General features: G+C 36.5%; 1 protein-coding gene across 20 annotated transcripts in view; it reads left to right on the top strand.

Annotated features, from left to right (window-relative positions):
• The window catches only part of SMG7 (SMG7 nonsense mediated mRNA decay factor), a 75,261-nt gene that overhangs the window by 27,557 nt on the left and 23,087 nt on the right, over nucleotides 1-24,617 (top strand). For 14 of the 20 annotated variants that reach the window (XM_069459608.1, XM_069459590.1, XM_069459599.1 and 11 more), the window contains 7 exons: nucleotides 7,072-7,103; nucleotides 9,669-9,786; nucleotides 11,473-11,605; nucleotides 19,833-20,004; nucleotides 21,213-21,284; nucleotides 22,165-22,315; nucleotides 22,675-22,810. In XM_069459608.1, coding sequence (XP_069315709.1) covers nucleotides 7,072-7,103; nucleotides 9,669-9,786; nucleotides 11,473-11,605; nucleotides 19,833-20,004; nucleotides 21,213-21,284; nucleotides 22,165-22,315; nucleotides 22,675-22,810 — 814 coding nt within the window. The remainder of the gene's footprint in view (nucleotides 1-7,071; nucleotides 7,104-9,668; nucleotides 9,787-11,472; nucleotides 11,606-19,832; nucleotides 20,005-21,212; nucleotides 21,285-22,164; nucleotides 22,316-22,674; nucleotides 22,811-24,617) is intronic. The other 6 variants (XM_069459609.1, XM_069459605.1, XM_069459607.1 and 3 more) reach the window with 1 other exon arrangement.

Genomic DNA, 24,617 nt, shown 5'->3' with positions numbered 1-24,617 from the left:
TATGATTGTACTTGATGGATACTGTTATTATCCCTAATACTGCTTAGAACTCCACAGAAACATGTAAACAAATTAACTTGAAATGAAACCTATCATGGCTTTTGTTTAAATTTCCAAAAAAATATTCTAGCCTCTTCTCCCATAGCAGCTCTGAGTTTAGAAGATGTTGACTTGTATTCCCGAATTCTGCTCATAGAGAAAGGGAGTTGGGAGTCCAGGTAGAAAGAATCTCCCATTATGTGCCCCTGATTTGGAAATACCATATTTCTAAACTGTTAATCTTAGAGTGTGCATTCTTAAGAGAGATTATCCTATATTTGTTACCTGGCATTTTTATATAAGTGCTATGTTTAATCAAGATATTTGTTAAAGAAGATAACCCAAATTTTAGTTTTTTTCCTCTAGTGACATTATAAAAAATTATCATGAAATGGTTAAGTATAGATAACCTCAGTTCTGTGGCCTATTACTATCAAATATTCCAGAATTTTTTTTTCTTACACAGTTGTATAAGAGAGTAACTGTGATATAATGGTTAGGAGCTAGACTCTGGAGTTAAAATGCTACTTCTGCTACTTACTAACTCGGTGACCTTGGGCATGCTCCTTAACTTCTGTCTCCTTGGGTTTCTTCAGCTATAAAGTGGGGACAATAATAGTACATGGTGTGAATTAAATGATTGCTTTATATAAAGCACCTAAAACAATGGAAGTAGTAATTGCTATATATAGTGTTAGCTGTTATAGTACCTAATGCTGAGAATGCATTAAATGTATTTATAGATCTTGATTATTCCAAGAGTATTGTTTCAGATCGTTAGCTTTCAACACACTTGTCACTGAATGTTCCAGATTTTATTCAGCCTGTTAATGACTTTTTCTTTTTTATTGCTGATAGAAGTGCTTAATTTCTCTTTTTATTAGGTTATTAAGTATGAAATGTCTGATTTCCTTAAGTACTGAGTTTGACAGTTGCTATCTCCGACATTTCGCTTTGACACTTCTTGTTTTGTGTTTGTTATGAAGGTACCTCCTCAGTCTTTCAAATGCACATTTTGGCTTGTGATTATCTTTCAAAATTTTTTTAGAACAATTTTTGTGAAACCATGGATAAGTCAAAAATTTGTGTTCTTTTAGAACATGAGTTCCGTCAGAGAACCAGTGCAGCGCAGGCAGCTTGAAATATCAATGGAGTGTTTGGGAAGGATGTCGCTAATGAATGTAGGATACATTGATGGTTTGAGAAGCTTCATTCTGATGATTTTAATCTTGAAAATGAGCCACATGGGCAACCAGAGACCAAGGTTAATAATGATGAACTGAAAGCTGTAGTGGAAGTGAATCATGTAAACCTATGCATGAATTAACAGCAAGTTTTGATGTTATTCCAACTATATCAGACCACTGGAAACAAATCGGCAAGGTAAAGAAGCTGGATAGATGGGTTCCGCATGAATTAAATGAGCGGTCAGAAGAGAAATTGTCTCGAAAATTGCCTTTCTTTGCTGTCACAACATAAAGGGGGAACCATTTCTATACTGTATTGTTACAAGTGAAGAAAAATGGATTCTTTTTGACAATCGCAAGTGTTGGGCGCAATGATTGGATAAAGATGAAGTACAGAAACACAGTCCAAAACCAAATATTCATCACAAAAAGCTAATGGTGTCAGTTTGGTGGTCCAGCACTAGTATTATCTGCTTCAGCTTCATGAAACCTGGTCAGTCGATTATAGCAGATGTCTGCTGCACCCAGTTGGATGAAATGATGAGGGTGCTTGTGATTAAGCAGCGGAGATTGGTCAATAGAGACAGACCAATCCTCTTGCAAGACAACACTGGACCACATGTCGCACAAACAACGCTGTTCCAACTATAGCAGCTGGACTTGGAAACTCTCTATTACCCACCGTATTCACCAAACTTTGCACCAACTGACTACCACTTTCTTCCAGGCTTTGGACCACTTCTTGCGTGGATATTGTTCCAATTCTTGACAAGCTGTGGAAAACGCCTTTCATGATTTCATCACCATTCGTTCTCCATGCTCCTTCGCAGCTGGCATGAACGAGCCACTGTTAAGATGGCAAAACTGATAGTTGATAGTATAGGTGCATACTTTGATTAATTGTACTGCTTCTTGTTTCAGATATAATAAACTATTGATTTGAAATCGGACATTTCACATTTAAATGACCTAATATTTAATAACTAAGATAATATACTTAGCATTTTGAAAGCTTTTAAAACTATAATAGTGTTATTTTGTGATTGAAGGCATGGTGATTTTAATTCTTGGATTCTTGATTCATTCTTTTCATTAATTCCTTCAGCTTAAAGTAAGAATAAAAATGAATCCATGTTGCCACACCATCTACCAAGAAAAAACATTTTAAAATTCTTGTCTCTCTATATAAGCATTGGCTATAAACCGAAATGTGTTTGTTGTTGCTATTGTTGTTGTTGTTGTTGTTTTTTGAGACAGAGTGTCACTCTGTTGCCTGGGCTAGTGTGCCGTGCCGTCAGCCTAGCTCATGGAAACCTCAAACTCCTAGACTCAACCCATTCTCTTGCCTCCGCCTCCCAAGTAGCTGGGACTAAAGGCATTCACCACCATGCCCGGCTAATTTTTTCTATTTTTAGTAGAGATGGGATCTTCCTCGTGCTCAGGTTGGTCTCGAACTCCTGAGCTCAAGCAGTCCTCCCACCTCAGCCTCCCAGAGTGCTAGGATTACAGGCTTGTGTGCTAATCTTTATGAAAGCATTTGTATAAGATCATATGTCCATTGATTTGATTTCTTGTACATTGTACACTATAAAAAAAGGAAAACTAATAATTGTTTTAGAGGTGGGGAGATAGGGATTCCTCTCCTTGTGAGGTAATAACTGTTAGCTTAACCTTTCCCACCTGTATGAATGAGTGTTTTGGGGATGCAGAAAAAAGAATTAGTGGATAATAGCATATAAGCCAAACCTTGTTTTAAAGAGTTTGCCAATTCTATCAAAAATACAGCATAGCCTGCAATTATTAACTGTTTCTGATTATATAAGAGTGTATTTTTTAACATAGTCCTCTTTGTGACAAGATTAAGGTAGTAACTAATAAAAATATCTTTACTCTGAAGACACTATTGTTGATGATTTCTCATAACCATAATTTGGTTTGGGAAGTTACAAACTATTTTATTTCTCATTCTTTTGATCAAATGTGCCTTAGAGCAGGAGATGGCAAACATTTTCTGTAAAAAGGCCAGATAGTAAATATTTTAGGCTTGGTAGGTCATGTGGTTGTTGTCCCAACTATTCAGCTCTTGTAGCTGAAAAGTGCCACAGACAATATGTAAATGAATGGGTGTGACTGTGTTTTACTAAAACTTTCTTTACAAAAATAGGTCCAAGGTGAAGGGAAATTTCATTCTTAGGCTGACCACTGCATTAGCTATAATGTTTACTTAACTTCTTATGGTCTTTTTGATAAAAATTTCAGATAAAACATTTCCTTTATGAACAGAACTTTTAATTTATGCTAGTTGACTTAAATGTTAATGTTTAATTGACAGAGCACAAAACTGAGCCTAGATAAGCCCATGTTAGCTTTTTATGTCATGGAATTTTGTTATTCTGATTTGAAAGAAATAGAAGTAACTTGGACCCTGGAGTCAGAACAAAATTTGTACCTAATTGTACCTGATTGCTTTGTGACTATAGCAAATTTTTTTACATCTCAGAGCTTTCATATTTTCATTTATAAAGTAAGAACAATTGTAGCTATCTCCTGAGGGTGGTTATATTTTCCCTTTAGCTATATTTTTGTAAATTCAGTTTAGTAAGGTTAGTTTAGCCATTAACTTGTGTTTCTTTCAAAACCTGGGAAGGAACAGCACAGAGATGAGCAAGCACCTGTACCCTTATCATACTGAGGAATTCAAACTCCTAGAATTTCAAAATGCTTTAACATTTATGTCAGATAGTTTTTAGTATTATACATTTTTATATTTCCAGTAGTGTTTGAATTTTTAGATTTACAGATTTTCTTGAGCAAATTATAGCATATTAAAAATAGAGAGTAAATTTTGATCTTTGTTTATTAATGGAAGCCTGCTCCAGAATCTGTAAGAATTATAGTTCGTCAGCTGACAAATCGCCCATAAGAGAAGCAGACTGTAGAAAGTTGCTGTTATATACCCCATGTAATCTTTGACTGGAAGCTGGTATTCATCAGGTGGATGTTAACATACCGAAATGTTATTCATCTTTATAAAACACATCTTGTTTGGAATGAGAAAACAACCATTAGATGCATGATCCTAAGTATAAGTTATCCTGTATACACTCGTGTGAAGTTTTAGCTAATATATGGAAATATAGCAAAATATATCCTTTGTAACTTTGCAACTCAGGGACAGAATGAAAGGTCATTGAATCTAGTCAAGGTGAATAATTAACTCTGGCTTTCTCAGTATAAGGTTCATAATTAGTATTCCAATAGGTTTTTTGGGGGGAGGAGGGATGGTTGTTGTGACATTGGTAGGATAGGATATATGGTATGCTTTATCAAGTTGTATGCTCTTAGATTTTAAGGGCATAAGCCAACAACTTTGTGAAAATTTTTTTTTTTAATGGCAACAGTTACCACCCAAAGCAAACAGTGAAGCCAGGCTGTATGAATAATGGAATTTGATGTTGTGTTACATTTTAGGACTAAGCGTAACTATTTATTTAGCATTGTTCCTTTATTTAATAGTTCCATATGGTTTGTGGTTACCTTCTTAGCACCTCATTGTGGTTCTGTTGTTTGAAGGCTTAATTTTTTTTTAAAAAGCATAAATATCTTTTAAAGGCTAATAGAGTGAAAGGATTCCTTTACATTTTAATGAAACTAAAATTAACAATATTAAGTACCTAATAAATTATTTAAAACAATGTTTGCAGTAAAAGTTTTAGAACCTTAATATTCTCTAGCTTTCATGCTAAAAGTTTATTTTTAAAAATGGAAATCTCAGCTGGGCATTGTGGTGTGCACCTGTAGTCCCAGCTACTCAGGAGGTTGAGGCCAGCCTGGGCATCATAGGGAGCCCAGTCTCTTTAATTTAAAAAAAAAATAAAATAAAATAAAGGAAGGATATCTCTTAAGTTTAGATATTAAAATTCTTAAATAGAGTATATGAACATGATTTATCCTTTTTTTTTTTTTTTTTGAGACAGAGTGTCGCTTTGTTGCCCTGGCTAGAATGAGTGCCGTGGCGTCAGCCTAGCTCACAGCAACCTCAAACTCCTGGGGTTAAGCAATCCTACTGCCTCAGCCTCCCGAGTAGCTGGGACTACAGGCATGTGCCACTATGCCCGGCTAATTTTTTCTATATAGATTTTTAGTTGGCCATATAATTTTTCTATTTTTAGTAGAGACGGGGTCTCGCTCTTGCTCAGGCTGGTCTTGAACTCCTGACCTCAAGCGATCCACCTGCCTCGGCCTCCCAGAGTGCTAGGATTACAGGCGTGAGCCACCGCGCCTGGCCTATCTTTTTCTTTTTATTAAAAAACATTAAGTGCCTACTGTGTGCAAGGCACAAGTCACCTTGCTTGTAGACAAGGGGCTCTGATGATGAGCATTCTTCAAATCTGTGATATGTACTATGAAGAAACACTACAAATGCTTTGAGAGAATGAAACAGGAATGTCCTTAATCTAGATGGAGTTCAAGTAGGGCTTCCTGAGGAAGTAACGTTCTGGAGGAGAAGGTGTTCCTAACAAAGAGACACTTCCTTACAAAGGCCCAGGGTGTGAAGGAACCAGAGCACACTGCAGAAGCCAGAAGTCCAGTGATGAGCATGGAGATCAAGGAAAGAAGAGTGGTGGAAGTAGAGTTCAGAGACTGTAGAGTTTTGTAGGACTCTTCAGTAAGGATTTTGGTTTTTACCCTAAGAGTAGTGGAGAATTACAGAAGTGTTTTAAGTGGACAATTGATAAGTCAGATTTGCATTTTTCAAAGAGCTGTGTGACAGCAGTGGGAGAACAGAATGAAATGGGACAAGAGTGAAGTGGAGAAAACAATTTAATGGCTTTGCAGTAGTCCAGCCAAAGAATGGTTATCACTTGAATGAGAGTGGCTGAAGAGGAAACAGGGAAATCAACAGATTCAAGATATGTTTTGTAGATAACATTTTCTGGAATTGATAGGTACTAGGGGTTTGGGAGAACATCATTGATGAATAATTGACTTCCAGGTTTTTGCCTTCCACAATGGGAAAACCATGATACATTTGCTAAGGTGAAAAGACACGAGAAGGAACTAAGGAAGGGGGATGGGGATGGGTCATGAGTTCAGTTTTAGATCTCTTGAATACAGGCAACTCTAGGAATTTGAGAGAAAAAAGAGGCAGCAGCTATAGAGGAATGTGGGGCAGAAGGTTTTAACATGATATGTAAATGCTGAAGAGAAGGAAGGATCCAATAAAGAGGAAAGTTTCAAAATTGTTGGAAGGGGAAGGGTTAATCAAAGAAACAAATTCTTAGGTATGCTCTTTCTAGCCTTTCTTAAGTGGAATTATTGGTCTTTGAGGCGAATACCTCTAGTGTTTCAACAAGAGAAAGTAAGAGGAGGTCTGTGTATATGTAGTAAGTGGGAATTGTTTTCCCTGAGGTATGGGACTTCATTAGGGGTAATGAAGGGGAGCAGGAATCAGTAGCTTGAGAAGAGTGGAAATTTGAAAGTAGTTATGGTGACTAGTGAATTGAGAAACATAATAGAATTTTCTGGCAGCATTAATAGAAATTATTTAATTTAATGAATATCATTTAATGTTATCTTAAATCAGATTTGGAGGAAAACAGCAAGAAAGTGAACTCTACTTAGCAGAAGAGGTCAGTGATGATCCTATAAACTTTTAAGTATTGGCATCAATTTGCTAAGACCTAGTGCTACCCTCCCTGGACATTAAAGCAGGGACACTATTTGCAGTGCCCCAAATATAGCTGCTATACATTGTAGTATATGATTTCACTTAACTTTTAGTGTTACTTATGTTGAATAGGCCTAGTTTGTTTCTAACTGATGTTCTTTTTTTCCTATCTAGGCAGGCAGAAGTCCTGAAGGCTGACATGACAGGTATTGGCTGGTTTGTTTCCTTTTCACAGTTTATTTTATACTATTAAATTAATGGAAGGATATCCTTGTTCTTTTATTACTCCTAGCCCCAAATCCTGTCCTAGTTGCCAAAAGGGATAACTTACTATTTGCTTTAAATATTTATTGTTTTTATACTTTGAATTCTTATTTAAATAACCTGTCAAGAATTTTACATATGCTACGCTGAATTGAATGTTATCTAATTTTATGTGTATATAGTCACTTAATTTTTATGAACTCATGAGTGATTTAAGACATACCAAAAAATAATTCATACCCCACATAAACCTAAATATCTTGGGTTGCTAGGTCAATATCTTCTTGGGAAAACATTCCTTTCCTATTTGTAATTACCAAAACTTGAGTAGTAGGTAAACCTTCAGAAAAAATATTTGCGAGAAAACTCTACTGAAAGTCCTTGAAGTTGAGTGAGCTCCCTTGTGCTGCCTTTCTTTCTTTTCTCCCATATCTTTGTTGTTTTGAATAGTAGCTGAGGTCTTTTTGGAAGAATAACTGTTGGATGTAGCCACTGAAAGGAGAAGATGATTTTAATTCCAAACTTAGGAAATACGTGGTAATTACTATGTAGTGATCAGTATGCCCTCCATAACAGCGTATGCTAGCCTGAAGTGTAAGAGGAATATGTGATAATGGATCTCATTCTAATTTTTGAAGAATTTAGTTAATGCATTGAAATTTATGAAGAATTATTAAATTGTTGTGGTAATCAACATTTCTGTCAAGATTTACAATTAAAGGAAATGGACTGTTGAGATGTCTTTTTCTTAACTCTGGTATCACAGGCTAATGTTCTAAGAGTTCGTGGGTAATCTCGTCATCTTGTTCAAGGAAAAAGGCAAAAAAACAAAACAAAACAAAAAAACAAAGCTTATTATAGATTTACTTAGTATAGCACCTCAGTTCTTCCCATTAGTAACAGCTTTGTCATCATCATCTATATTGTGTATATCAGTGTCAGCTCGGACCTACTGTATTATGCTCTTGACTTGGCATTGAAAGCGTACTCATTCCGGGCATGGTGGCATGCACCTGTAGTTCCAGCTACTTGGGAGGCTGAGGTGGGAGGATCGTTTGAGCCCAGGACTTTGAGGCTGCAGTGATCTATGATGGTGCCACTGCACTCTAGCCTAGCAAGAGAGCAAGATCTCATCTCTAAAAAAAAAAAAAAAAAGAGAGAGAAAGCAGACTCTGTATCGTGTGACAAAAACAGTGCATGGAGCAGCATCAAGATATCTGTGCCATTTTCTTTTTCTTAAGTATTGAACATCCTCAGTAAATAGTCTTAGGGTTTGACTTCTATAGGGGACCTTTGGCTGCCAAGAAACTTTAACTAGGATATTAAATCTACTCATTTAAATGACAGTCTATCTGATAGATAGGACTTAATGATTTATTACAGTTCCTTTTCTTGCCAATGCTAAATTGAAGCATGGTTGAATAAATCTATTATTTAGTGATTAAAAACTTAGTAAGGAACCAAGAGCTGATAGTAGACTGTATTCTTACTAGCCGGCAAACTCTTGTGAGCATTAATTCAAATATCCAGGAGATTCTCTTTGCAAAATAGGGTTGTGGTGGCTATAGATACTAAAAGCAAACCTAAAGGAGAGTGAAGATTATGCCACTGTGCAGCAGCAAAACTCCTAAATGCAACCAAATAGTCTAACTAATTATTGGAAATATATAATTGAAAAGTCTGTTATTAAGTTCTCCTACTGAGGCAGCCTACTATTAATTATTGCACTCACAAGCCCAGTAATCAGAAAGGCTAACCTGCCTTACAGGACTTTGGCAGACAGTACAGCCCCAATTTTACATTATGTATAGTCATAGCCTGACCTCCTCATTTCATCCTACACCCAGTGTTTCATCTGGCCTCTTGAGCAATTTAATCTCAGTCTCCTACCAGCCTTCCTTTACATTAAATGACAAGTGTGGATTGTTCACAAAAGTGTTTGGGAAAGCATACCACTCATTAAAATAATGTTGACCGTCATGGCTTTATTGGAGTAATAGCAAAATATTCAAGCAACTGGTGGGTGGTGAGCTGACATGAAAATTCTGTAAGGGTATTTATGGGAATGATTTAAAAGAAAAAGAGAAAACCTGCTTTGGACAAAGAGATACGGTTATGAGAGTAAACAGACTAACTTGGCAGTCCATCATTTCAAGTGGAGTGACTTATTGTGAGGCATATGGCTTCCTATGATGTGAACAGGCAGAAATCCAAACCAAAAGCAAAAGGTGAACCATTCTTTTTTTTAGCCATTTTCATATCATGATGTTATTTCAAAGCTAAAAGACAAATACAGAAACAGTTTACATCAGATTTAGTCATTAGCCAAAAGGTGAAAGTTACAATTTGAAATGTAGTGATCTAAAATATCTGCAACATTCTGTGGGATATTCTTAGAGCAGGTTTTGCTTTAGAGAATAGAGGGAAGGAATCATTGGTGTGGTGTAATGGTTTTAACTACTTGTTTATCTGTCTGTCCACTGTTATGTTTTTGTTTTGTTACTCAGATTCTAAGCTGGGTCCAGCTGAAGTCTGGACATCCAGGCAGGCTCTGCAGGACCTGTACCAGAAAATGCTAGTTACTGATTTGGAATACGCTTTAGACAAGAAAGTAGAACAGGATCTGTAAGTATTATCATTTGGGATGTCCCTGTAAGATCAACAATCTCACCAAGACTTTAAAACAGTTTGGTTGGTTATTTGTTTTTTAACTTATTTCAGAGTAAGCTTTTTCAATGGAGAGAAATTCTAATATTTGATATTATTTTAGATACAGTCTTTGGAGGTAAGAGGGGAAATGTTTAAAGTTGAATCTTACTAAGGTCATTAGGGCAGCTGTTTTAGAGCATATCAGGAAAACGAATATATCTATTTCAAGTGCTGAAAATGTTTGGATTCTCTGTATTTAGTCTTACATTTAAACCATGATTTAAAACCTCAAGAGTGGGCTTTAGAAAAATCTTTCTTTGGTAAATGTGATTCTGTAAATTTCTTGGACAGAAAAATGTATTTGTGTTGTAAGGAAAGTTCTTTTTAATTAAATGAATCAGTAGTTTTCCTCTCGCCACCCCCCCCCCCAATAAAACTAAAGAAAGATTTTGTGTATTTAGCCTGTTCTACTTGTTCTTTGTATGAGAGGTGAAATGGCAGATGACCAGATTCCCAAGTGAGTAAATAAAAGCTTTTCATGCTTGGAACAGAGACATTAGCCTGATAGAAATTTAAAAGTCAATTAAGAATATTCTGTCTAGTAATGCCCATTACCTTAAGTTGTACTGAAATTTAGTTTTCCTATCTTTCACACCTTTCTTAAATACTTTATATTTTTAGGAAATCTAGTAATAGAGCTAATTCATGAGCAGTCAAAATCCTTATCCTGTGACGTTAGAGTCCAGGATAAGATGTCATCAAAAATGCTGAACGAGTGATTGTCCTCCTAAATCATTAAAAAAAAAAAAATCCCGTGCTCTAGAGCCTCAAAAGTTGATGTTGATAAAGAATTAGGTACTTTCCAGGTAGGTTGTAATCCTCTTATCTGTGTTTGCTTCTTTTAATCAAGCTGGTAATATCTTCCCTTTATCTTACTTCTTCTTTCCCCACCCAACCCTACCCCTGTGGTTTCTAAGTTAGAGAGTGACTGTATTTCCCCATAACTGAATTTAAACTGATTCTCAATATAACTTGATTAATTAAAGACATTTTATAACAGGATTTTGAAGTATGCCATATTTCAGCATTGTGCCGTTTCTTATTGTAAGTAGGCAAAGTGGAAATGTGGCTCATATTTCAAACTCTAAAGAAAATGTTAATTATAAGGAAAATAAGCAAAACTATTAAATAGGAATGGAACTGAATGCTGTGGGAAATAGCTTTTGGGGAAACAAGACATACGCCCTAATATTTACAAAACCTTTTCCCCCCATACATGTCACTTAGCAGGGTACCATCCATTATTTTTGGCACCATGTATGGAAATTTGTTAGTGGCTTGTTTTTACTTTGATCTTGCCACTGTACTGATTTGTACTGGGATTCCAAAACAGACTCTAACTCTAGCTCTAAAAGATTAATAACTGAAGCAACATTCTGATTATTTGAACATTGGGTAAGTGTTTACTACAGTTGGATTCTACTGCATATCTCGTCTCTCAAAGGGGAGCATAAAGTTATTTAAATAAGTGAATAACTTTAATGCTGGTTTACTGTCTAGTGTGGTGTAATTATAACAAACAGTTCTTTCTTGTTCTCAGGGGGACCAGTGTCTGCCCAGTGAGTCACTGCTATACCAAATAGAATTACATTTTGTTTTCAGCTGGAATCACGCCTTTAAGAATCAGATCACAACACTACAAGGCCAGGCAAAGAATCGAGCAAACCCGAATCGGAGTGAAGTTCAGGCAAACCTTTCTCTGTTCCTAGAGGCAGCTAGTGGCTTCTATACTCAGGTGAGTTCTGCATTGTATACCAGTTTTTCTAGTATTAGTGGTAAATATTCTGCTCTTTGTACCTATCTTTTGTTCAGGTAAACACTTTGTGAAGCTACTGTGTGGGCTATCCAGGGGTTGTTCACCTATAATCTCAAATGAATACAAAGGTCCCAAATTGTTTATCCCCAAGACCTCTAAAAAAATAAAGGTTCTTCTCTTAAAAAGGCTGATATTTTGGCTTAAAGGTTGGAGGTTTAATTGTATGAATAGAAAGGGAGTAATGAGAGCAAAGCCTTAGTGAAACAGCAGAAGTGGTCAGAAACGGTATTAGAGCAAATGTGAGTTTATGAGTATGGCCATTATGAAAGTAACAGCTATCTTCAGCCAAATAAGAAATAGTTAAAGTTATAATATCAAGCGAGTTTTCATACTATTATTTATACACTGGAATTTATACACTGGAATTTATTTAATGTTATTAAACTACCTAAGAAATGGAGTAGCTTTTTCATAGTTTGAATAGTATATTTGTCATCCTCAGAGACTTTCCTTTAGTCATATCCTGACATAACTTCTAAATCAGGCAAGGTAAAGGAATAAATAAATCTTAATTTTGACCATGGAATTGTCTTTACTGTAAGTAAAATTCTTTAGAAAATTTCCATTTTATCCATTTGTTAAAGCATTTGTAATTTACTAACATTTTTATATGTAAGTTAGCATCTTCTGTTAAAAGAAGATCATTTCTCCCTATGGTGTTTGACTGTTGCTACCTGTATTTTGGCTTCATTTTGATTTTACATTTCTTTGAATGTAGAAAAAGAAAAGAATTTCTGTGATGAAAGATATCTTTTGGCCGGGCGCGGTGGCTCACGCCTGTAATCCTAGCACTCTGGGAGGCCGAGGTGGGCGGATCGTTTGAGCTCAGGAGTTCGAGACCAGCCTGAGCAAGAGCGAGACCCCATCTCTACTAAAAATAGAAAGAAATTAGATGGACAGCTAAAAATATATATATAGAAAAAATTAGCCGAGCATGGTGGTGCATGCCTGTAGTCCCAGCTACTCAGGAGGCTGAGACAGGAGGATCCCTTGAGCTCAGGAGTTTGAGGTTGCTGTGAGCTAGGCTGACGCCACGGCACTCACTCTAGCCTGGGCAACAGAGAGAGACTCTGTCTCAAAAAAAAAAAGAAAAAAAGAAAAAAGAAAGATATCTTTTATTCTTTTTTTTTCACACCCCACCCCCTTTTATTCTTTTTTTTGAAAGATATCAAATAGGTAACATCTTACAGAGATTATTTATGTTTTACTTAGACCAAAACAGTCCTCACAGTTCATCATTGAAAGAACTCAAGTATGGTTCTTATTCTCAAAATGCATTTTCAAATTTATACCACCTTTTAGCAGTATAGGTTGATAGTTCTGGAGAAGAGATAATTCTGGAGAGAAAGATTGGTGTGCCACTTACTAATCCTTAAAGCAGGTGTTAACAGATTAATTCATTTTACAAGTAGCTGTCAAAAGCCTACTGTTTGTAAGACACATAGTAGATACTGAGGATATGGAGGGAAATGAGACAGAATCTTTACCTTCAACGAAATATCTAGTCTAAATGAAAATATGGCTGCATTAGTAGATATGTTTTTGTTTTCTGATTGTAAAAATAATACATATTAATTTCAAGTAATTTGAGAATTATACAAGGACCAAAAAAATTTTCATTAATCCTCCCATTCAGAATAAATTACAACTTTAATATATACTCTTCCAGTGTTTTTATGCTTTTTTACATAGTTAAGGCCATATTGTATATCCAGTCTTGTATCTGCTTTATAAACATAATGTAAGCTTTTCCTTGTTAAACAGTTTGATGAGCATCTTTGTGTATAAAGCATTTTCTTTAATATTGGATTATTTCCTGAGGACCAGTTTTTCAGTTTGAAATCATTAGATGAGTAAAAGTTTAAGTACTGTTGACATATATCGTTTTCCCAAAAGTCATCATTTATAACATTTTTCACTAGTTTCTTCTGTTGTCTTTTCATTTTAGTTAGAATCTTTTGAAGTATGAAAGTTACCAGGGATTTTTTTGCAATACATTTTTTTCTTTGTCCATAAATCAGTGGGTGTTTAATAATGAGGAAAATAATCACATTTAAAGGAACAAAATAGATATTATAATTCAAATCTTAACATTTGAAAACCATACCAATGTCCTGTAATAGATTAATGGCTAAATAAATTATGGTACAACTGTAAAATGGAAACATGAAACTATTAAAAATTATATTTATGAAGATTTTTTTTAGATTAGAAAATTATGTTACTATGTGAAAAATCATAATATAGAATTACATTTATAATTTGGCTCTATGTTAATTGAGTAGTCTCAGTTCAGTGGGATATTAACAAAAATGCAATCTTTTTTGGTGTTTTTTTTTCCAATCAGTGCTTTCAGCTATGCTGTTGAATTCCCAGATTCCCATGATTACTTAGATTCTGTAACATTCTTGTTGCTTTCAGCTTTTGAAGCATAGTCCTTTTTTTTTTTTTTTTGAGACAGAGTCTCATTCTCTTGCCTGGGCTAGTGCCGTGGCATCAGCCTAGCTCACAGCAACTTCAGACTCCTGGGCTCAAGTGATCCTCCTGCCTCAGCCTCCCAGGTAGCTGGGACTACAGGCACGCGCCACCGTGCCGGGCTAATTTTTTTCTATTTTTAGTTGTTTGGCTAATTTCTTTCTATTTATAGTAGAGACAGGGTCTCGCTCTTGCTCAGGCTGGTCTTGAACTGTTGAGCTCAAGCACCCAAAGTGCTAGGGTTTCAGGCGTGAGCCACCGCGCCCGGCCCATAGTCCAGTTTTAAAACTTCAGTCTTATTTCTGAATCAAATCTCTTTTCCTTCCCTCATGTGTAAAAGCTAGAACTGGGAATGTGACTGATGTAGGGGGAATAGGAGGAAGGTGGTGCAACTGGCTCTCTTGGAGAGAGAGAAGGCATCTACCTTCTGCAGTTCATTTTTATACTAGCCATTATATAGATTGGTTTGTCATTTTGAAAAATGGTTCTTAACCTCTTTTTATGATGTGACATACATGTGACACATTTCCAAGAGTTTAACTAGACTTTGGTAAATCAAAACAAATCTGCAAGGAAGTAAAGCATTTTTATGAGGGGGCATGGTATATGTAAAAACATACACAGATGAATAATATCATTTAAATGTCTCACAAATGGTTTTCTAAGGGAAAAATATATGAGTAATTTAATTTTAAAATTAATTTTTTGAAATTTTTATAGCAAGCACCAGTTCTCCCCTATTTTCCACAGGCAATGGTTGAGCAAGTGTGACAGTTGTAGAATAAGCATCAATGAACTATTTATTCTCACATTATGATAATGTAGACTTCAGATATCAACATTAATAGGACTTTTCACGTGCATTTTTACATTGTCTTGATTTGATAATTCAAACAGTTAATGGTGTTACTAACAATAATGTTCCACACATCTTTCTTGATTACATGCAGCACATGTTTAGCCACCAGACTGAGAAAGTAGATAAATTCCAGATCATTAGATGGCCTTATCGGCTAAGATGAGTTTTGAATTTTAATCTTAAGTGTAGTTGCAAGCCATTGGAGAGTAAGCAAGGGAATAACGTGATCAGATTTGTATTTTTAAAGGGTAACCCTGGGAATGAAAGCTAGTTAGAATGCTACTGTACTGGAAAGAAGTGGGTAGATTTTTGATGTGTTGCCAGTAGGACTTACTCTGATGGATTGGATTGGGTTTGTGGAATCAGTAAAGGAGGGGTTATCAGCTTGAGCAGCCAGTTGAATGGTTTTGTACCATTTATCGAGATGGGGAACACTAAGGGGAAAGTAACTTTTTCCTATTAAGTTAGATGCCTGTTTGACATCTAAGTAGAGATGTCAAATAGGTAATTGAATAAACAAATTTGGAGCCCAGTGGAAAGATCAGGGCCAGAGTAAATTTTATGATTACAGTAAAGAATCCTGACTTAGTCAGATGGGAAGAGATTGAGCACAAGAGACACCACCATTGCAGTAGGAGAAAATCAGGGAGAGAGGTCCCTTGGAAGCCAAGAGAAAGGCATTTCAATAAGGGAGGGAGTGATCAACCCTGTTGAGTGTTGCTCAAAGTCAAATAAGATTTTAAATGACCAGTTGGATTTGACAGCATGGAAGTCATTGGTGAACTTAATTGAGTACCATATCTCTTCATTTCTAAAACATTTTAAAACATATTTTAACATCTGTGAAATAGGGGAAGTTTACAATAGATGGGAAGTCACCATTTCATTAGCAGCATTTTTTTTCCTCTCAATATTGTGTAAAATAATGGTTTATCTTATAATTTATGGTATCCTTGGATTTGATGAAATGTAACTTCAGCAGAGTAGTGGGATGGAAATCTGATTGGAATGGATTGAGAAGAGACTGATACGTGGTTCTCCACAGTCACATTTTCTGTGAATATAGTTGTAACTTCTTAGCTATCATTTTGTTAACCAGTTAAAGCATGATGCCTCAAGCAGAAACAGTTCCCTGTCAAAGTAAAGACAAAGCATTCTGCTGTGGTTTTTTTTTTTTTTCCAACATCAAAGAACAGAACAGTAATCTTTATTCTAAGAAAACGGGAGCCAAAAAGAAAGCATTATCATTAAGTTTCTATATATGCATAAAAGGTGATTTTCTATACCTTCATAGACAATCCTTCATTTTTGGCATAGAGAATAGAGCTGAGGAGATGTGGAATAAAAGGTCACTTGATGAATATGAACCCAGAAACTGTTCTAGTACTGCTCTAGTGCTAATTGTGACTGTTTGGGCAAGTCTCTGGCCTGTGTGGCACTTAGCTTCCTGATTGTGAGAATAGAGTGGACAAATGCTTGTAGATTCCCTTTCCAGTTTTACAGTTCTATGATTGGCATTTGGGAAGAACAAGAGGCATTAATTATTAAGCTATAGCCTTAGGAATATCTCCTGGTCAGTACTCCTATAGTGAAGTAACTAGCTTGTCATCAGCCATCCATCTAGATTTAGGGAAACTACTAGCAAGTAAAGTACATCAAGGTTAGCCTACATAAAAGTAAGATACGGTTTTGTTCGACTTACGAAATTTATTTTCCTCTTCTTAGGTTCTACCTTGTTACTGCCTCTGTAGCAACTAGAGCCATCTTTCCTAGAATCCTTGAACCTGCAGGAGCTTTTCTGTCTGATATCTCCACTTAAACTGCTATTTGGGCAGAAATTTTATTACAAGACATTCTACATGATGTTCCTACCATGTTTGATTTACTTTTTGTGATCTTCCTTTTTTTTTTTTTTTTTGAGACAGAGTCTCACTCTGTTGCCCAGGCTAGAGTGAGTGCCGTGGCGTCAGCCTAGCTCACAGCAACCTCAAACTCCTGAGCTCAAGTGATCCTCCTATCTCAGCCTCCCGAGTAGCTGGGACTACAGGCATGCGCCACCATGCCCGGCTAATTTTTTCTATATATATTTTTAGCTGTCCATCTAATTTCTTTCTATGTTTAGTAGAGATGGGGTCTCGCTCTTGCTCAGGCTGGTCTCGAACTCCTGAGCTCAAACGATCCGCCCACCTCGGCCTCCCAGAGTGCTAGGATTACAGGCGTGAGCCACCGCGCCCTGCTGATCTTCCTTTTTTATCTTGCTAGATGTTCATCCTTGCGTAGTGTTCCAGTCTGTTCTTTCAGTACCTACTGAACTCAATTCTTCATCCTCTCATGTTTCTTCTTGCCATCCCCCACAGTTGTCTGCCCTTTCTTCTTTTTCCCCTCTGTCTTTCATTCCTTTCCTGTACTATGTGCCTCTTCTATTTCCTGACCCTACCCATTTAGAGCATTAACTTGTTTACCCAGTTTTATGTCAGCAAATATCTTGCCCATTACAAATGTACAGGTAGAAGGAAAGATGAAGTGGATACTTCCTATGCTTACTGAGAAAGGATGCACAGAATCTATATTCAGTTATGAAAGTGGCTTTTATCTTAGGGTATCTTATTTTGTATTTTGAATTCTGTACATGTTAGAGTGGTGATAGCATCAAGGTGTTTCTAATTCTGTAACCTTAGTCAAATCACTTGATTATTTCTGCTGCTTTTACATGCTCATCTGAAAAAAATGGAGCTTTATACCTGCATATACTGTGTTGCTACTAGTTTATCACAAGGACAAAGTAAGACAAATGTATCAAATAACCTAGGGAATTAAGTTTATTATAAAAGTAGAATATTCTTTTGGCTTATGCTGTATATCATGTTTTCTTTCTCCCTCCCCTTTCCTCTCTTCTTTCCCCTTTTCCCTCTCCCTACGCCCTTTCCCCCTTTTTTGTTCTTTTTGTACTTGACTTGCTCATTTGGCTACAGGCTCTTTAAGGCCATAGATTTTCTTATTCATCTTTGTATCTCTCTTGCTTACCATGTGTCTGACATAGTAGCCACATATTTGGATGAATGTAATTGAATATGTTTACAAGTGTATTTGAATAAATGAGAATACAATATGAAGAACTGTGTGGAGACCAAGAATTAACCCCTTGGCAAGCAAGGTGGGAGGAGAAAAGCCTTTGAATGAGGGAAACTGAAAAGGAATGGTTGGAGAGATACGAAGAACTAGAAAAGCTCAGTTGATCAACTGAGCAGACCAGCCATTTTAAATGCAGCAGAGAGGTCCAATAAAATGATGACTGAAAAATGTGCGTTGTGTTTGGCTGTTAGGTAACTGACTGATAGAGTAGTGGTGGATAGTGGAGTGGGAAGAGACGTTAGGAGGTTGTAGAAAGGAATCTAGGGTAAAGGGAGAATGGTTTATTTCTGTTTCGTTTTTTGCTTTTGTTTTCTGTTTGAGACACTTGATGTGTATAGGCCACATGAAAGAAGCATGAGAGGCTGAAAGTAGATGAGAGAATGGTGGGGGTTGGGGAGAGGTGACAGGCAGGAGGCAGGAAAGAATGAAACAGCGGGCAAGTATAGGCAGAGAAGTTAGCTCTGACTAGGAGAAGAGCCCCCTCATACTGTAAGAATAGGGAAGAGAGGAGGTAAGAGTGGGTGATCTAGATAAGGTCTGTAGTACCAGTACCAGTTTATTTTTTTTTTTTTTTTGTTGAGACAGAGTCTCACTTTGTTGCCCAGGCTAGAGTGAGTGCCGTGGCGTCAGCTTAGCTCACAGCAACCTCAAACTCCTGGGCTTAAGCGATCCTACTGCCTCAGCCTCCCGAGTAGCTGGGACTACAGGCATGCGCCACTATGCCCGGCTAATTTTTTCTATATAGATTTTTAGGTGTCCATATAATGTCTTTCTATTTTTAGTAGAGACGGGGTCTCGCTCAGGCTGGTCTCGAACTCCTGACCTTGAGCAATCCACCCGCCTCGGCCTCCCAGAGTGCTAGGATTACAGGCGTGAGCCACCGCGCCCGGCCTACCAGTACCAGTTTATTGTGTATGCAAAGAATTGGCATACGGCTTAAGAAAATAAATCTCAAATAATTGCTAAAGTCTAATAAATACCTTGGCTTGCATTTAAGTCAAATTTGTATCCAACCAATCTTTAATGATTTTTGTGTGTTTCTGAGAGTAGGTAGATAATTTCATGGAATTTCTTGCTTTTCTTTGCTTGCTGAATGTGCCCTATTCAGGTAAATAGTCTGTTTTTAAAATGCTGCTATTCCTTTTAAATGCACATGCCAGATTGCTCTAATACTTGAGAATTCAAAAGATATGACTTATAATGAATGATACTAGTTAGACTATGAATGATCACCATATAATTTTCATATAGGCGGAGTGCAGTGGCTCACGCCTGTCATCTTCGCACTTTGTGAAGCCAAGGTGAGAGGATCACTTGAGAGCAGGAGTTCAAGACAAGCTGGAGCAACAAAGTGATACCCCATCTCTACCAAAAAAAAAAAAAAAAAGCCAGGCATGCAGGCATACCTGTAGTCCTCGCCACTCGGGAGGCTAATGTAGGAGGATCACTCGAGCCCAGGGGTTTGAGTTTGCAGTGAGCTGTGATTGCACCACTACACTCTAGCCCAGGCAATAGAGTGAGACCCTGCCTCAAAATAATAATTTTCTTGTAGTTCCAGCCAGGTCTCAGCAGTATTTGATACTAGGCAGATATCTTACGATTTGCAAACATTACTGTCAGAGCACTTCAGACTTACTAATTGTGACTTACTACTAAATCTCGTTCATGTTTTTCTTTTAGTTATTACAAGAACTGTGTACAGTGTTTAATGTAGATTTACCATGCCGTGTGAAGTCTTCCCAACTGGGAATTATCAGCAATAAACAGACGCATACCAGCGCCATAGTGAAGCCACAGTCTAGCTCCTGTTCCTATATCTGCCAGCACTGCCTCGTCCACCTTGGAGACATTGGTGAGCCTCTGCTGGGAAGGAATGGATAATACATTTATCTTTTCCTTTGGAGTAGTCATAGAAACAAACTCTTTTCCTTTAAGCTGAGCATGCGCACACAATTTAGATTGTCATAAATGTATTTTAAGGAACTAAAAATTTCTCAATATTTTGGTATTAGCAGAGGATCTTGAAGGAAGTTAACTTTCATATTAAGATTTAAATTTTATTCAGACTTTATGCAGGTGTAGGCAAATAATAAACAGCAAAAATGTAATCAAGGCTTAATTTTCAAAGTGGTGCCATGATATTTTTTAAATGAAATGTATGTACTCTTTTGGAATAAATGGTGTTTATAAATTATTCCTTCTGAAGCTAGATTGCCTTCTTTCTTTCTTACCAGTAGTACACTAAAAGCTCATTTTAAATTTTGCTTCCTTTTTAAAGTTAAATTTTCATTTCTATTATATGTATTTTATCTGGGAATATTATGTAACTTATTTATTCTTGTTCATTCCTGTAAATTGACCTAAAAAGGTTGTAAAACAAATTAACTATAGGATTATGTTTTGCTTGTCCTCAGATAACGAGGAATGGAGAACATTGCTGCTTTTAAGTTTAAAGATTTTAGATTTCTTAATGTCATAAATCAGTGACTCCATGAGGGGGTCACATCAAAGTAAGCAGTGAGTTTGGCAGGGAGAGTCAATGATAGTCTGCTTAGATTGTTTTTGCTTTAAATGTGTTTTTTCCACACATATACTTAATATTGCGGTAGATATGAAGCATTTTTCAAATCACTTTTTAAGATATTGAAAAAGAAATACATAATTTTCAGATATTGTATAGTGTTTTTTGTTTTGTTTTGTTTTGTTTTTAAGTGCCATATAACTCACCCCTTCTTGTGGGCCGGCTCCAGGTCACCAGCATAGTCCGTAGTGGGAGCTGGTGATGCATGACACTGGACGACCTGAAAGTGGGGGTAGGTAAGCTTCAACACTGCTTACATGCCTGGCCTCCCAAGCAGGGAACGCAGTGGACACTTCACACATAATCCTATAGTTAATTTGTTTTAAAGTGTTTTCTGTCTTTAATGATCTTAAAGTAACTTTAATGTCTTTATTAACCTTTAAAATTTAAAACTATAGCTGTTTTGGAATTACTGCCCTACTGGTTGGTTATTTTTTTGGTGTTTTTTTTTTAAAACTACATTTTCTTTTTCTTCTTAGCTCGATACAGAAACCAGACCAGCCAGGCAGAGTCCTACTATAGGCATGCAGCTCAGCTTGTCCCCTCCAATGGTGAGTGGGCCTGTCACCTTGAGGCTAACCATGACACTTTGTTCTTTGTAGCAATATGGCAAATAACTCAAGATTCACCTTTCAAATTTTATGAAAGCAACAAACATTGAGTTTTGGTATTGAGCATCATTTTTCCTTAGAACTACACATTCCACATAACCTAAAATGACCTTTGTTTTCTTTTTACAAATAAAATTACTTTTATTGTCAGTAAAGCAGTGTAAATAGACTATTCCATAATGCAATCTAATATTGTTTCTATTACTACAACTCTGGCATCCTTAATTACTTATAGTATAATTATTTCTTTAAACACTACCCTTTCCCCCTAGAAAATCGATCTGTTACCTAAAAGATAGTGCTTTTGTCTTTTGATGTCCCCAGAATAAGTGCTAGCAGTGATTCTTGAATTAAAGTAATTACAGCAGATGTTTGATGATATAAATCATTCTTGTTAAGCCACATGGAAACTCCTTTAGACTGTAGAAAGAGTCTAAAGCAGGGATGGCAGTCTGGCCACACTGTTCGTTTCACATTGTCTATGCCTATTTTCACAATATAATGGTAGAGTTGAGCGGTTGTGATAGAGACCCTTTGGCCCATAAAGCTGAAGATATTTACTGTCTAGCCTTTTCTGAAGCCTTATTTGAACTTGTGCTCTCCACCCTACTTATATGACCTTTTAACCTATGTAAGATAGTATGTACCATCACTGAAGTGTGCTGTTTTACATTATGCTAATTTGTAGTAAGATAATCATAAGATTTACCTTATAAAATATTCTCCATTATTAATTTGAGGATTTAAAAACTGATCACTGGTATTCTCATAGCAAGACTGTTTTCTTCGATTACTTTAGAATCTTAACTTTCTCCTGTAGGTCAGCCTTACAATCAGTTGGCTATCTTAGCTTCTTCCAAAGGAGACCATCTGACCACAATTTTCTACTACTGCAGAAGCATTGCTGTGAAGTTCCCTTTCCCAGCTGCCTCCACTAATCTACAAAAAGCACTTTCTAAAGCACTGGAAAGGTAGGATTGACTTTTTTCCAAGAGAATTTTGTGTGACCTGGAGCCTTAAGCCCTCATATTTTGGATAACAGGAAATAATGGCCAATTATCTCTGTTTCTCTTATTTCTAAACATATAGAGATATAATAGTTTTGTATATAGTCACTGAATTTCAACCAGTGTCTGATTTGTTCCCAGTAAAAGAGATGAGCTGCTGAATACCGACTCATCTGATTATGTTGCAGTTGAAAAGTTAGTCAGATACAGAATCCTCTTCTTGTGTATCAGGTGCTCAAATAACATGTTTTTGCAAAGCTTCCTGTAAGTGGTTTTAGCTATTTTTCTGCTTAAGATTCATGAAAGTTTCTCTTTCATTTCAGCCGGGATGAGGTGAAAACCAAGTGGGGTGTTTCTGACTTCATCAAGGCCTTTATTAAATTCCACGGTCATGTGTACCTGAGTAAGAGCTTGGAAAAATTGAGCCCTCTTCGAGAGAAATTGGAAGAACAGTTTAAGGTTAGATTTCAAAAGTAGAGAATTTTTGTCTTGTCTAAATCAGGAAGCATAAGATTTGGAAGAGACTGACTCACAGCTTTTATGTCATTACTTAACTATTAACTTAGTAAAAATTAAATCTGAAACATATGGAATTCTTACATGCAACATCCCCTCAGTTTAAACTAAGGTACAGTATATAAAGAAACATAGGATAGCCAGTGTTTTCACTGACTAGCTGCCATTTGGCAGAAAGTATCAACTGGAAAAAAATAACTCCTCAGTTTTGAAAGTACTACTTTTGATGGTTTTTATATTCTTAGATACGATTCTGTTACCTACTTGATATTGCCATTCAGCAAACCAAGCTCATTGTTTTCATTGTGCTTTTATCCATCAGAATTTGTGGTAATTGGAAGGAAAGGAATGAGAATTTCATTCAACAGGAAAATATTTTATGATTAATAATTTGTATGAGGAGATAAAATTAAGTAACCCTTGTTCTGTTTTTATATATGAAAATAATCTTTTGTCAGTATAAGATAGCAGTTTAAATGCAATACGTTATATAAAATATAGGGAGAGTCAAAATTAAGTATTAATTTTATTATAAACTCATTTAGTCAACAAATATTTGACTGTCTATTGTGTATCAGTCACTTCTAGGCACTGGGATCAACAGTAAGCAAGACAGTCTCAAAGAACATTTTATTTTTCTTGGTTATTTCTGGGTATCTATATACTTGGGAAATTGTAACTGCTTCACAGTTTTTCTGTAAGTGTTGTAAAAGTCCCATATTCCAAGAGATTGTAGAACTTGGATGGTTAAGACATAAATTAGCCAAATATAGTCAATATAAAATACTTTTTACAGATAATCGCTTTTAAGTTGTTACTTTTCGCGTTTAAGAGGCTATACTAGGTAATTATAATACAAATAGTTTGCTTTAAAATAAACTTTTAGAGTACCCTGCTGTTTTCTTAGTGCCCTACTTAAACTTAGCCCATGATATATTATTCATAGCAGTAGCCCCCAAGCTTTTTGGCACCAGGGACCAGTTTCATGGAAGACAGTTTTTCCACGGATGAGGGTGGAGGGGTGTGGGGTGGAGCTCAGGTGGTGATGCAAGTGATGGGAGCGGCTTATAAATGCAGATGAAGCTTTGCTCGCTCGCCCTTCCTCGCCCACCTGCCCACTGCCCCCACCGTAAGTTTCATGGAAGACAATTTTTCCATGGGTCGGGGGAGTTCTGCAGCCCAGTATGGGCCCATGGCCCTGGGGTTGGGGACTACAGATTTACAGGATTGGATGTGTATAAACAGCTAACTTTTTAATGTCCTCGGCTATTCAGCCTGGGAGAAAACAAACATGTCTAAATAGTTTACCAGTAAGTATTCAGATATATGAAGGATTTTTTTTTTTTTTTTTGATGTCTTTCCTGAGGTCTGAACTAAAATTTTAAGTTGAAATATATAGAGGGGGTTGCTGGGATAGGTTGTGGATTTTCCTTTTTGGAGAGTTTGAGAGTTGGATTGACAGCCATGTTTCTTAAATGGTTTAGGTGCATTCCAACTAAATAGTGGGGGCTTGGACTAGATAACCTCTTGAGATTGCTTCCAACTCTGGTTCTATGAAAACCATACTCCCTAAATTGGTGGGATTGTGGAGAGGGTCCCTTCCTTAATGAAACCTTCACTATGTAAGTTATTCAACTTTAAAACCCAGTCAATTATGCATTTAGTTCAACCTCAAACACTAGTATCTTCTTCAAATATATATTTATGTGAAGTTCTGATGGGATGTAGGTGGGCAATTGCTAAAATATAC

This window comes from Eulemur rufifrons, chromosome 27 (assembly GCF_041146395.1).
Source record: "Eulemur rufifrons isolate Redbay chromosome 27, OSU_ERuf_1, whole genome shotgun sequence".
NCBI classification, from domain to species: Eukaryota; Metazoa; Chordata; class Mammalia; order Primates; family Lemuridae; genus Eulemur; species Eulemur rufifrons.
Note: the sequence above shows the minus strand (reverse complement) of the source record. Positions and strands in the feature narration are given on the sequence as shown.